At 49.4% G+C, this 13,237-nt stretch overlaps 2 protein-coding genes across 2 annotated transcripts in view; both read right to left on the minus strand.

Annotated features, from left to right (window-relative positions):
• Positions 1 to 2,876: 2,876 nt before the first annotated feature.
• LOC143837161 (cell adhesion molecule CEACAM16-like) lies at positions 2,877 to 7,937 on the minus strand. Its single transcript, XM_077336687.1, has 4 exons — positions 7,633 to 7,937; positions 5,527 to 5,812; positions 4,013 to 4,207; positions 2,877 to 3,330 (listed from the first exon to the last, which is right to left on the minus strand). The coding sequence occupies exons 1-3, from the start codon at positions 7,811 to 7,813 to the stop codon at positions 4,123 to 4,125; spliced, it is 552 nt and encodes a 183-aa protein (XP_077192802.1). The 5' UTR covers positions 7,814 to 7,937; the 3' UTR covers positions 2,877 to 3,330; positions 4,013 to 4,122.
• A 650-nt stretch (positions 7,938 to 8,587) lies between these two features.
• Positions 8,588 to 13,237, minus strand: part of LOC143838839 (cell adhesion molecule CEACAM18-like) — a 38,917-nt gene continuing 34,267 nt past the window's right edge. The window contains exon 5 of the mRNA XM_077340747.1: positions 8,588 to 9,007. Within this exon, the coding sequence (XP_077196862.1) occupies positions 9,002 to 9,007 (6 nt within the window). The 3' untranslated portion in view covers positions 8,588 to 9,001. The remainder of the gene's footprint in view (positions 9,008 to 13,237) is intronic.

Genomic DNA, 13,237 nt, shown 5'->3' on the forward strand with positions numbered 1-13,237 from the left:
TTTTCTGAACATGCCAAATTCTACCAAATATTATACATTCTGGTAGCCAGTGGAGGATTTTGGGCAGCTGGGGGAAGGGGAACTGGCTTTTAAATTCTGTTCTAAACTGTTCTAAACTGTGATTTGGAATTCATTGTAAACTGCAATGTAAGAGACAATGTTTGTCTGCTCCAGCCTTTTTCAACCTTATGACTGTAGAGGAACCCCTGTAATAAATTTTAGGCTTCAAGGACCCAGGAAGTGATGTCAGCTGGTCACACCTCCCTGCTACACCCTTGGAAGTGACATAACCACACATGCCCTTCAACCTCCTTTTGCTCCTTCCACCCACCTGTACTACTGCTACAGTCGCTCTACCCTAGTTGGAAATCCCTGGTTACTCTCTCCACTCCATGCAGAACCTAATTCTGTAAACCACTGACCTGGAGCCAGACATCCTGGAATGTGAAGTCAAAGGGCCCTTAAGAAGTCTGAGCAACCATAAAGCTAGTGGAGGGTCAACATTCCAGTTGACCTATTCAAAATCTTAAAAGACGATGCAGTACAAGTGCTACACTCAATATGCCAGCAAAATTGGAAAACCCAACAGTGGCCACAGGATTGGAAAAGGTCAGTTTACATTCCAATCCCAAAGAAGGGCAATGCCAAAGAATGTTCAAACTACCGCACCATTGCACTCATTTCTCATGCTAGCAAAGTTATGCTCAAAATCCTACAAGCTTTGTTGTTGTTGTTGTTAGGTGCGAAGGCTTGTCCAACCCATCGTGACCCCATGGACAATGATCCTCCAGGCCTTCCTGCCTTCTACCATTCCCCGGAGTCCATTTAAATTTGCACCAACTGCTTCAGTGACTCCATCCAGCCACCTCATTCTCTGTCGTCCCCTTCTTCTTTTGCCCTCGATCGCTCCCAGCATTAGGCTCTTCTCCAGGGAGTCCTTCCTTCTCATGAGGTGGCCAAAGTGTTTGAGTTTTATCTTCAGGATCTGGCCTTCAGGGCTGATCTCTAGGACTGACCGGCTTGTTCGCCTTGCAGTCCAAGGGACTCGCAAGAGTCTTCTCCAGCACCAGAGTTCAAAAGCCTCAATTCTTTGACACTCGGCCTTCCTTATGGTCCAACTTTCGCAGCCATACATTGCAACTGGGAAGACCATTGCCTTGACTAGACGCACTTTTGTTGGCAGGGTAATGTCTCTGCTTTTTAGGATACTGTCTAGATTTGCCATAGCTTTCCTCCCTAGGATCAAGCATCTTTTAATTTCTTTGCTGCAGTCCCCATCTGCAGTGATCTTGGAGCCCAGGAAAACAAAATCTGTCACTATCTCCATTTCTTCCCCATCTATTTGGAAGGAATTGAGAGGGCCGAATGCCATGATCTTTGTTTTCTTGATGTTGAATTTTAAGCCAACTTTTGCACTCTCCTCCTTCACCCGCATCAACTTTAGTTCCTACAAGCTAGGTTCCAGCAATATGTAGACTGAGAACTTACAGAAGTACAGGCAGGATTTCGAAGAGGCAGAGGAACTAGAGATCAAATTGCCAACATACGCTGGATCATGGAGAAAGTTAGGGAGTTCCAGAAAAACATTTACTTTTGCTTCATTGACTATGCTAAAGCCTTTGATTATGTGGAACACAACAAATTGTGGCAAGTTCTTAAAGAGATGGGAATACCAGAGCATCCTATCTGTCTCTTCAGAAACCTATATGCAGGTCAAGAAGCAACAGTGAGAATTGGGCATGGAATCACTGATTGGTTCAAAATTGAGAAAGGAGTTCAGCAAGGCTGTATACTGCCTTGCCTATTTAACTTGTATGCGGAGCACATCATGAGAAAGGCGGGGTTAAGATGAGTCACAAATTGGGATCAAGATTGCAGGGAGAAATATCAACAACCTCAGATATACAGATGATACCACTCTAATGGCAGAAAGCAAAGAGGAAGCAAAGAGCCTCTTGATGCGGGTGAAGGAAGAGATTTGGTGCAAATTTAATTGGACTCCGGGGAATGGTAGAAGACAGGAAGGCCTGGAGGATCATTGTCCATGGGGTCGCGATGGATCAGACATGACTTTGCACCTAACAACAACATCTTAGTAGTCTCTTTTCTAAACGGAAAAGTCCCTGACAGTTCAGCCTTCCCTCCTATGAAAGGTACTCCAGCCCCTGAATCAAGAAGAGTTTCATTGGACACACTTTGGGAATAGAGTATCTTTAGGAGCCTGGCTCTTAATTTGCTCATTTCAGGTGACAATATTCAGGAATAACAAATCAGCATTAGATTCAAATGGGTAGCCGTATTGGTCTGATAGTTACCGGCAATTACCTTGTAAGAATCTTTCACACCGGTATGGAAACAGATAGGGCAAGCAGCATATGGTGATGTGATACCCTTTGATCACTGTCACAGTTTTATTTCTCCCATGTTTATGTGAACAACAACTGAATTTCAAGGGGATTGATTGGCTGTTTTGGCAAAGAATTATCATTGGCTGTGTTTGGATGTGTGACACAGTTTACTAATGTAACAGAATTAATTTTTGCTATATATTCCCATGATTATGTAAGGAGTTCTTAGTCTGACGAAGAGTGCTTGCACTCGAAAGCTCACATCCTGAATAAAACTTTGTTGGTCTTAAAGGTGCTATTGGACTCTGATTCTATTAAATCAGGATTAGTACATGTTTAAATACAGAGTTCAATTTTGGATGCAGGTTCATGCAGGATGACCTTTGGGGCATTGTACCCCATTGTAGTCCCTCCCCTCCCCAAACTCCTGCCTCAGGCTCCACCCCCCCCAATGTCCAGCTATTTCCCAACCCAGAGTTGGCAACCCAAGTTCCACCCTGTAAATTTAAAGAAACGAAAACAGCAGGATAACTTTTATACATTTAATGATACCAACTAGAAGTTTAAAAGCGCTATGTAGTATAAGGTCACAAGGGGGCGGGGTAAGGAAAGCTCTGATGCAGGTTTTCTAAAGAGTCTTCTGCACAACCACTGTTCTTTGATTTATATCCTCCCCAAAGCACGTTACTTTGTTCCAATACGCAGCTGGTTGCTGACAGCACAAAAAAGGTCTTTCTGAAAAAAACTGGAGCCCCTCTGAAGTAGAAGGAGAAGCAGGGTAGAAAACATCACTAAGCAAACAAAACCAAGCAATATCTGTTTTTAAAAGCCTCCGTGTGGTCTTTCCTGTTGCTGGCAAATATTCATCTTCTTCGTTTCCCCTTTTTTTCCTGTGGCACTATTTCTTTTGCCGTTACATTGGATGGCTGATACATATCAAGAATTTCACAAATTGATAAAACAGAAAAAGGAAGCTTGGGTCCTGCAAAAGTCAACCAGTAACAAAGTCAGATTTGCCTTTCTTTGAGAACAAATCAATGCCAAAGGAGACATCCTCAGAGACCCCTGAATCTCTGTGTTCCTCCATTCTCAATCCATAATGTTTACATTTTTATCTATGTTTCAGTTTATATACAGCTACAACCACACAGTGGCTCGTGGCGGATCACAAGAAAACCAACATAAAATCCCCTAAAAATATAGCCCTGTAAAACTCCCCTTGCAGTGACAATCCAACCTCCCCTCAGCTCAATAGACCCATATAGTAACCAGTGTTCTGGTGGGGGGAACAGGGGGGGAGGGCTGATGGATTAGTTAGCGAGCAGGGGGCCCAGATATTCCTAGCCCTGGCCTCAAACAAGGACCTGGCGGAAGAGCTCTGTCTTACAGGCCCTGCGGAACTGAGACAATTCCAGCCCTTAGCTTTCCTGGAGCTCCAACATCATCATACATTGCAGTCCGAAAGTTGGGATCACAGGGAGAGGCCCACCTGACTATCTGGTCAATCAAGAGTACATGAGACAGGGCCTTTTCAGTGGCAGCCCCTCTTCCTTCTGTTGCCACTGGGAAAGATCCACGTTCCCTGGCTCCCCTTCCTGCCCCAGTCCCCATTCCTGTCCCGGAAGATAGGAAACAGAACTGCCAGGTGCTGACATCTTACTCACAGAAACAATATTAAAGCAGGATTCCAACCAGCACAGCACCAGCCAAGGACCATGCCGTGATGCCAAGGACCGCTCTCTTGCCCGCTTTAGAAGGTGTAACTGAAACAGGATCAGAACCTGAACCTGGACGTGGACCTGGACCTGGAGCTGGACCTGGACTTGGACCTGGACTTGGACGTGGACGTGGACCTGAACCTGAAAATGAAAAGCCTCTTTTCAGGACTCAATACCCCCCAGTGTCATTTCTCTACCTGGCCACCCCTCCCTTCAGAAGCAGTGAGCCTTTCTCCAATCCATGCTATGTATTTAGTATTCCAATCTATTTAAACATTTAATACTATTTTATTAGTGCAGCTATTGAAGGGAATTTAGATTAAGGTTAGAGTGTTTTGTTAGAACACCCTCCTGTCTGTGATTCAGTTGTTTGTAAGCCCCTTCTGTGGCCACTACGGGTGGCGTTGTGCTGCCCATGGGATCACCACAGTTTGGAAGGGGCAGGGGGGAGGAACCCTGCCCGGTGAGAAGATACCAGCAATTCTGGGCCAAGGGGGGTATAGCGGTGGGGGAGGTTCAATAATAAGGGGGCAGCAACATACGCAGGTCAAATAGGGCTCTTGTTTTGGGATTCTCATGGCCACCAGCCTCATCGATACTCACGCTGCCCTTCAAATCTCCATCCCCTCTGCCGATCTGAGGGAGAGAGGGCTAGGGCAGAATCATTGCTGATGCTCTGCAAATCCTTGACTCAGTGGGGTTATTTTGTGGGAACAAAGTTGACCTGGCACGACTGAGAGCTGGGCGCGAGAGGGGGAGACAGTCGCCCTGAAAGATCTGGCCCCACCCAGCTTTTCATTCCTGCATCAGCCTCGACTCCATGTTGGGGGGGGGGGAGGAGTCCTGGTCTGGGAGGCTTACTCCTTCAAGGCTGTCCCAGCGCTATCGATGTTGGGGGTGGAATGTTTTGGCTTAGGATGGGAGTCAGTTGAGAATTTGGCCATCTGGGTGGTGTACTGCTCTACCTGCTACATCCCCAGATGCCGTCGGGCCAGCTGGAGGTGGCGGCCATCTGAGTGGTGCAGTTCTCTGGACTTTTTATTCTTTTGTCTTCAACATCTGTGTGGACTGGCCACCCCCAGGAGTTGGCCTGCACCTGGTGTCGGCCTTATCTACTGCCCCTCCCAATGGTAAGGATGCGGGGGAGGGCAGCAGGGTGACCAGTCTTCTGTGCTGTTCCCTGGCAGCGAGGAGGCCAGGCAGAGCAGCATGGCGCCTGAGTGGGGGAGGCTCCTCCCAATGAGGGCCAGAGGTGAGCATGCCAGCCCTCTGATTGGCCCTCGGTGTGGGAATGAGGGGTCCCAATGAGGGCCAATCAGGGACAATCACGCCATCGAGAAGCACACTAAGGATTTTATATGGTACAATAAGCAACAGTGACAAAAAACATACCGAAGACTTCTAGATCCAGAATCCCCATTTCAGTACGACCCGTTGTTGTGGTCTTTAACACTGTATACCTTCCAGTGTCATTCAACATCAATCCTCTGATGGTCAGGGAACCGTCTGTACGTCCTTTCTCCCGCCCTGTAAACCTTGGACCATTCTCCTGCCCAGTTGCTGGAAGATATACAAAGATCCGGTTGTGAGGCGTATCTGTTCCTCGAAACCAGTTGACTGAAAAAATGTCGATGGTTCCTCCCGGAGTCATAGTGACATCCTGGCCTTCCCTTGGCTCTGGTGGGTCCATCGTAACATCGATACGCCGGGCCTGGGTTAGCAGGAAGCAAGAACTCAGGATGACCGCTGAGGGGGGTGGGCAAGAACAGACAGAAAGAAACAAGTTTTCATTAGGCAACAACAATGGAGTCATCCAGACTTGGGATTGTCCTCCCTGGAAGGCCTGGTGCCTATGCTAAGTGCCATCAAGCCACTTCTTAATGGAGCTGCCAACTTCCAGGAGGGGCCTGGGGATCGCCCACTGTTACAACTTAACTCCAGACATCAGAGGTCAGTTCCACTAGAGAAGATGGCTGCTTTGGAGGGCAGACTCTATGATATTGGACCCCACTGAAGTCCCTGTCTTCCCCAAACCCCAACTTTCCCAAGCTCCACCCCAAATTCTCCAGGTATTTCCCAACCCCCACCTGGCAATCCTTCTTCTGACTTATGGCCACGCTCCAAGATGCTCCCTTGAGTGAGCCCATTCCTATCCTTCTGGGTCTTCCCCTTTTCCTGCTGCCTTCAACTTTTCTTAGCAGGATTGTCTTTTCCTGTGAGTCTTGTCTTCTCATGATGTGACCAATACATGAAAGCCTGAGCTTAGTCATTTTAGCTGCTAGGGAGAAACCAAACTTCAAGAAGATTAAGAGGTCACTCTAAGGCAGGGGTAGTCAAACTGCGGCCCTCCAGATGTCCATGGACTACAATTCCCAGAAGCCCCTGCCAGCATTCGCTGGCAGGGGCTCCTGGGAATTGTAGTCCATGGACATCTGGAGGGCCGCAGTTTGACTACCCCTGCTCTAAGGAGCCATCAGGTGCAAAAACATCCTCAGCAATTAATCTTCTTTGCCCATCCTAAGAAAGCGGAAGCCACAGAGGTGCAGACAAACGTGGTGCACCAACATGACTTGCCTGTGGAGAGCGTGAATCTGCCTCCCCCTGGGGCTGGCATCATCCCCTCTCTCAACGAGCACAATTCAGGACTTCTTGCCGTCAGACGTCTGCAGATCCAACTGCATCCAAATATTGTCACTTGCCCGCAATCCAGGCTTCCAGACTGGGCCAATCCTTATTTAGGATCCCAGTTGGTGGGCAGGAAGCCAACTCCTGGCAGCACCTAGGTTTGTGAGATCACATGAAGACCCCTGAGGTCAAGAAGTCCTCCACTACATCCTGATTAAAGCCCTCCGAGCCCCAGAAAGAGAGCCAAGGAGCCTCAGCATCCAACCCATGAGATGGGGGGCCAACGGCAGAGGGGATCCAAGCGAGTCACAAGATCCAGTAAGAATAGCTGCAAAGGGAGCCATCAATTATCACTGGAGAAGTCTTGGCAAACATCAAACTGGGACATAAATAAGAGATTTCCTCCAAGCAGGACCTCTGGGGGAAAGAATCCACGGGCCTTCCCCCGGAGAGAATGGCTGCTTTGGAGGGAGGACCTAAGGATGCCAGCCTCCCGGTGCGCCCTGGGGATCCCCTGGAAGGAGAGCTCACAGATCAGCTCCCCTGGGAAAAGGGGCTGCTCTGGAGGGGGGACTCCACAACGTGATGCTCCACCGAGGCCCGGCCCCAAACACCGCCCACTCCCCCAAGTCTCCCAGCCGCCTCCCCCCTCGCAGAGCTGCCCCCTCCCCCCCCCCCGGCCTGCCCGTGGGAGCTGCTCTTCGTCGGCGTCCCTCCCGGCGCCTGCAACGGCTGGCCCAACGTCCATCCCGAGGGTCGCCCTTCCCGGCCCTCCAGGCAGCAGCCCCCCAAGGCAGCGCGGCGGTGGGGGGGGGGGAGAGCCCGGCGGGGACCCCTCTGCCGCTCGACGGGGCGGCCACTCCATGGGGCGAGCGGCCCCCTTGCCCGGGGATCCCCGCGGGGGCAGCCCCGTCCCCCCTCCCGCTGCCGCCCCCTCTCACCGGCCAGCCCCAGCGACCCCCAAGCAGGGCCCGGCCCCTCCGCCGCCCAGCCCATCGCCGCGCCGACGGGGCGGGGGCGGCAGGAGGAAAGGGACACGGGAGATCGGCCCGAAAAGAACAGGCCAGCAGGTTGCCCTGCCCCCTCCGGGCGGGCGAGGTCTCTGCCGGAGTGCCTGCGCATCGGCTGCCCTGGACCGTTCCGTCCGTTCTGAGGCGCTCCCTGCGGAAGGCTGGCGGGGGGCACGGGGGAAGCGGCTGCTGCAGGAGGCGGTGCCGGCCACGACAGGACTGGCACAGTGAAGGCGGCAGCTGCTGGGCAGCAACCTTCTGACCGCCCCCCCCCCCTGTAGAAATCCTTAGTAGATGTGAACTGGCGAGGATCCCACCCAGCAACAATATGCTGTGCAGGTTTTCTGCACCCAGGAATAGGAGGACTCTCTATAATTATTTTTGCTGCCATGACTTTCTGGGAACAGAACTGTGGCATTCTTCTACTAGGGGATAGTCAAACTGCGCCCCCCAGATGTCCATGGACTACAATTCCCATGAGCCCCTGCCATTGTTCGCTGGCAGGGTCTCATGGGAATTGTAGTCCATGGACATCTGGAGGGCCGCAGTTTGACTACCCCTGCTGTACTCCCTCCACCCCATGCCTAAGTTTGTAAAACGCTATCATCCTTTTGCTCCCCTCAGTCATCCATACTAGGCAGCCACTCCAGCCTTCCCTCCTAAGAAAGGTGCTCCAGCCCCTGAATCAAGAAGGGGGTACACATTTTGGGGACAGAAAGAGAAGCTTCAGAAGCCTGGCTCTCTCTTCATTTCATTTGCTCATTTCAGGTGACCCAAAAAGCAACCAGGAGTAACAGAGCAACACCCCCGAGCCTCCAGGTATTTCCCAACCCAGAGGTGGCACACTGAGTTCTCCCCTGTAAAATTATAGACAGGAACAGCAGGATAGTTTTTGTACATTTAATGACACAAATAGAAATTTAAAAGCGAAGTTGAAGCACCTTATCGACAATATTTACTTGCAAATGATAGTGAGTTAATTTCCAGTGGTTTAAATTGCTTTAGAGAAAGTAAGGTTGCAAGGGGGGGGGGGGGCAAGTGCAGATTTTCCAAAGCATCTTCTACACAACCATTGTTCTCTGCTTTATATTCTCCCCAAAGCACAAAAAATCTGGAATCCCTCTGGACTAGAAAGTAGGGAAGAAGCACATAAAAACAACTAACAATCTCTTTATAAAAGCCTTTGAATTGTCGTTCCTGTTGCTGGCAAAATATGCCTTCGCCTTCTTCTTGTCCCCTTTTTTCCCGTCGAAACAATTATTTTCCTGTTAAGGTGGATGACTGGTTCAAGATGACTGGTTCAAACCTGGTGCAACAGAAAAAGGAACCTCAGGTCCTGCAAAAGCAAACCAGTTATCCCCAGCAACAAAATCAGGTTTGCCTTTCTTTGAAAATGAGATCAATGCCAAAGAAGAGGTCCCTAGCCTCTGCGTTCTCCGGTTCTCAATGGAGTTATCACCTGCAGGCTCAGAAATACTGGGAGATCTCAGAAGGTGGCCTTTGGGGAGGTAATGTTTGGGGAAGGACCTCCATAGAACCATAAAGTTGGAAGGGACCTCCAGGGTCCAACCCCTTGCACAATGCAGGAACTCACAACTCCCTGTCCACCCACAGTGACCCCGATTTCATGCCCAAATTATCCCCACCACCACCAGAGTCTCCAAAACCGGCAAGTGTGGAGGAAATTCACCTTCCATCCCACAGTGGCAATCTGCAATTCCCTGCATATGCAAAGAAGGGCCATAAAGGACAAAAACTAACATATCCCTTCCTGCCCACCCACTCACAGATAACTATATAGCCCTTGCTTACAAACATCCAAAGGAGCAGAACTCACCACCACCTGAAGAAGCCTATTCCAGTGAGGAACCACTCTGTCTGGAACTTCTTCCAGATGTTGAGCTGAAAATTATTTTGAATTAATTTCATCCCATTGGTTCTGGTCCGACCTTCTGGGGCAACAGAAAACAACTCTGCTCCATCTTCTATATATGACAGCCCTCCAAGTATTTGAAGATGGCTGTCATATCACCTCTCAGTCACCTTCTCTCCAGGCTAAACAGACCAAAGTCCTTCAACCTTTCCTCACACAACTTGGTCTCTAAACCCCTCACCATCTCCCTAATCCTCCTCTGGACACGCTCCAGTTTGTCTACATTTTTTGTCAGTTGTGGTGCCCAAAACTGAACACAGTACTCCAAGTGAGGTCTTAATAAAGTAGAGGAAAGTAGTAACATGACCACGTATGATCTGGACACCATGCTTCTTTTAATACAGCCTAAATCCCATTTGCCTTTTTAGCCACTGAATCACATATTACTGCCTGGACAAGTCTTGCCCATCCTATAGTGATGCATTTGATTTTGCCCATCTTAAATGAAGATCTTTGTGTTTATCACTATTGAAATTCATTTTAGCCCAGTTTTTTTAGCCTGTCAAGATCATTCTGTCCTTTGTTACCCCTCCCATTTTTGTGTCCTCTGCAAATTTAATAAGTACCCCTCTATTCCTTCATCCAAATCATTTATAAACTAGTAATTAAGCCCGCTGTAAAAAAAATACAGCGGGCTCTAGCCATTCCCAACCGTCCTAGCAGCGTTGCCTGGGCGGGTGGGAAGGGCTGGGCCCCCCCCCAAACTCCCCTCCCACCGTGGAAAAAGCCTCCCTGGGGCCTGGGCAGGCTGAGCACAGGCTCGCTGAGGCCGCGATCGGCCTGTTCGGGCCCTGGGGAGGCTTTTTCCCGCCCACACCCCACCATGGAAAAAACCCTCTGATTGTCAGTCCGGAGGAAGGCGCCAATCGGTACCCTTCCTCATCCCGGACAGGGCCTGCCCTCGGGGCCCTAACTCTTTTATTCTTTCCGCTCCGCAGAAGCGGTTAAAGATATGTTGAACAACACAGGGCCCAGGATGGATTCCTGAGGCACTCCACTCGTCACTCCTCTCCAAGATGACGAATCATTCACAAGCACCCTTTGGGTGCGATCTGTCAGTCAGTTCTCAATCCATGTAGCAGTAATAGTATCCATACATCCCATCTCTCTGAGAAGTCTCTCTGAAGGGTACACTGTTGTAGAGGCCACCATCCAAAGCAAAGCAGCAGTTCTCTCCAGGGGAACTGATCTTCTAGAAATCAATTGTAAGGAAGGTGATCTCCAGGAGCTGCCTGGAGGTTGGCAGCCCTTGCCAAAGGACTCCAGTAATACGGCAGATCCAGAGCCCAATTTGGGTTGATTTTGATCTTAAAAGCCTAACATGACCTAACATGAGAGCTCAGACAGCTGGGAGCAAGTGGAGAGAACTGCTGGGGAGAGCTGCTGCTGTTCAGGTGAGGCTAATTTGGTGCTGAGTGAGGCGATTGCTGGGTGATTGCTGGGAGGATTAAAACGACTGCTCTTCGCCAGAGGCGTGAGCTGAAGGGCGCGAGCCAAAGGGCTCAGCCTGTGGCTCTTAGCCTAGCAATTAGAATCTGTAGATTATATTTTCCTAGTAGTTGCACTGCCTAAAAGGTACGATGGACCTCCAGGATACTCATCCCATCATCTGCAATGAGTGTGACATGATTGCCTTCCTCCCTGAAGACACGATGGACTACATCTGCCCCAAGTATAAGCTGGTAAGACTTTTGGAGGAAAGGATTAGGGGCTCAGAAGAAAGGATTGTCCTAGCAGTAGTTACTCTGACAGAAAATAAGAAAGGGGAGGAGTTCATAGACAGGAGCTGTGCAACTCTGAATAAAGAGGATATAACCAGTCCTGAAGAAGATATGGGGATTGACCTCATTACGGAGCCTCTGCAGACAGGTAAAAGAATCAAAGGCGTAGAGCGAGACGGTTCTCGGGGCCTTTGGAGCTCAAGAATAGATTTCAGGCCCTTGCGGAGGAGGTACAAGTGTCAACGAGGAAAGAGGTACCAAAACAAAGTCTAAGACAAAGTGACGAGGCCACGAGGATAGAAGGAAATGGTGTTGAGGGAAAAAAAGGAGAGTACTAGTAATTGGAGGCTCCCTATTAAGAGGAATGGATCGTCATGCGGCTGGGCCCGACCCCCTAACCCGAGAGGTGTGTTGCTTGCCAGGGGCAAAAATTAAAGACATTTCAGAATGGCTGCCCAAACTCCTCAAATCTACGGATCACTACCCATTTGTCATGGTCCATGTGGGAACGAATGACATGTCTGTGAATACCATTGCTCCTATTAAAACAGACTATCAAGATCTAGGGAGGAAGCTCAAGAAAATGGGGGCACAAGTGGTATTCTCTTCAATCTTCCCTGTCAAGGGAAGAGGAATGCGTCAGGAGAGGAATGGAGGTGAATCAGTGGCTGCGTAGTTGGTGCCGGCAGGAGAGATTTGGTTTCTGGGACCATGGGATAGGCTTTCTTGAAGAAGGCGTACTAGCACCTGATGGACTGTCAAAGTTGGGGAAGAATGTGTTTAGCAGGAACCTGGGGAGATTCAGCAGGAGAGCTTTAAACTGAAGCCACAAGGGGAAGGAGACGTTCAACATACAGAATGGAAGGAAGGAGACCAAACGGGGGCAGCCCAACCAGGAAGGCCAGCTCATAGGGAACCAAAAGTAAAAGGATTCAGATGCCTTTATACTAACGCCCAAAGCATGGGCAATAAGAAGGAAGAGCTGGAACTTCTCATGCTGATGGAAAGGCATGATCTAGTAGGCATCACAGAAACTTGGTGGAATGATTCTCATGACTGGAATGTAATAGTGGATGGATATGAAATGTTCAGAAAAAATAGAATAGATCGAAGAAGTGGAGGAGTGGCACTGTATGTGTGGAAAGGGCTTACCTGTCAGGAAATTCTAGTGAAGGAGAGCATATCTACAGTGGAAAGCATCTGGGTGAAAATAAGCAAGGGGAAAACAGTGTGGTGGTTGGTGTCTGCTACCAACCGCCTGACCAACAACAGGATGTGGATGCTGCACTTTCTGAGCAGCTTGGGAAAATATCCAAACGGCAGGACCTTGTAATCATGGGTGACTTCAATTTCCCAGATGTGTGCTGGGAAACAAACTCTGTGAAGCGTCCTCAGTCATGCAAGTTTCTGACCTGCCTGGCTGACAATTTCATTTATCAAATGGTAGATGAACCCACAAGAGGTTCAGCCATACTGGACTTAATACTGACCAACAGGCAAGAGTTGGTGGATGGGGTGAAGGAGGTGGGGACCCTAGGGGGAAGTGACCATGTCCTCATAGAATTCCTTTTGAGATGGGGGTGGGGGTAAGGAAGCTTGTAGCCAGACGCAGATGTTGAATATTCGTAGGGCAAACTTTAATAAACTCAGAGACATGATGAGTCTCTGGACGAGAATGGACGAGAATGCTGGAAGGGAAGGGAGCATGTGAAGGGTGGGCGCTACTCAAACAAGAGCTATTGCATGCTCAATCCATGACTATCCCAGAAAGCCAAAAACACTGCAGGAGCTCTAAGAAGCCTATTTGGATGAACAGAGAACTTCAAGAGGAATTAAGAAAGAAAAGGGAAATGTTCAGGAAATGGAGGGAAGGACAGAGCTC

Source organism: Paroedura picta, chromosome 5 (assembly GCF_049243985.1).
Source record: "Paroedura picta isolate Pp20150507F chromosome 5, Ppicta_v3.0, whole genome shotgun sequence".
NCBI lineage: Eukaryota > Metazoa > Chordata > Lepidosauria > Squamata > Gekkonidae > Paroedura > Paroedura picta.

Excerpts from the sequence above, each read along its gene's own strand:
- LOC143837161 (XM_077336687.1), bottom strand. The coding sequence starts at position 7,813 with ATGCGCAGGCACTCCGGCAGAGACCTCGCCCGCCCGGAGGGGGCAGGG. Across the intron at positions 5,813-7,632 it reads GGGGTCGCTGGGGCTGGCCG|CGGTCATCCTGAGTTCTTGC; the intron begins GTGAGAGGGGGC and ends CACCCCCCTCAG. Across the intron at positions 4,208-5,526 it reads ATGTTGAATGACACTGGAAG|GTTCAGGTCCACGTCCACGT; the intron begins GTATACAGTGTT and ends TTTCATTTTCAG.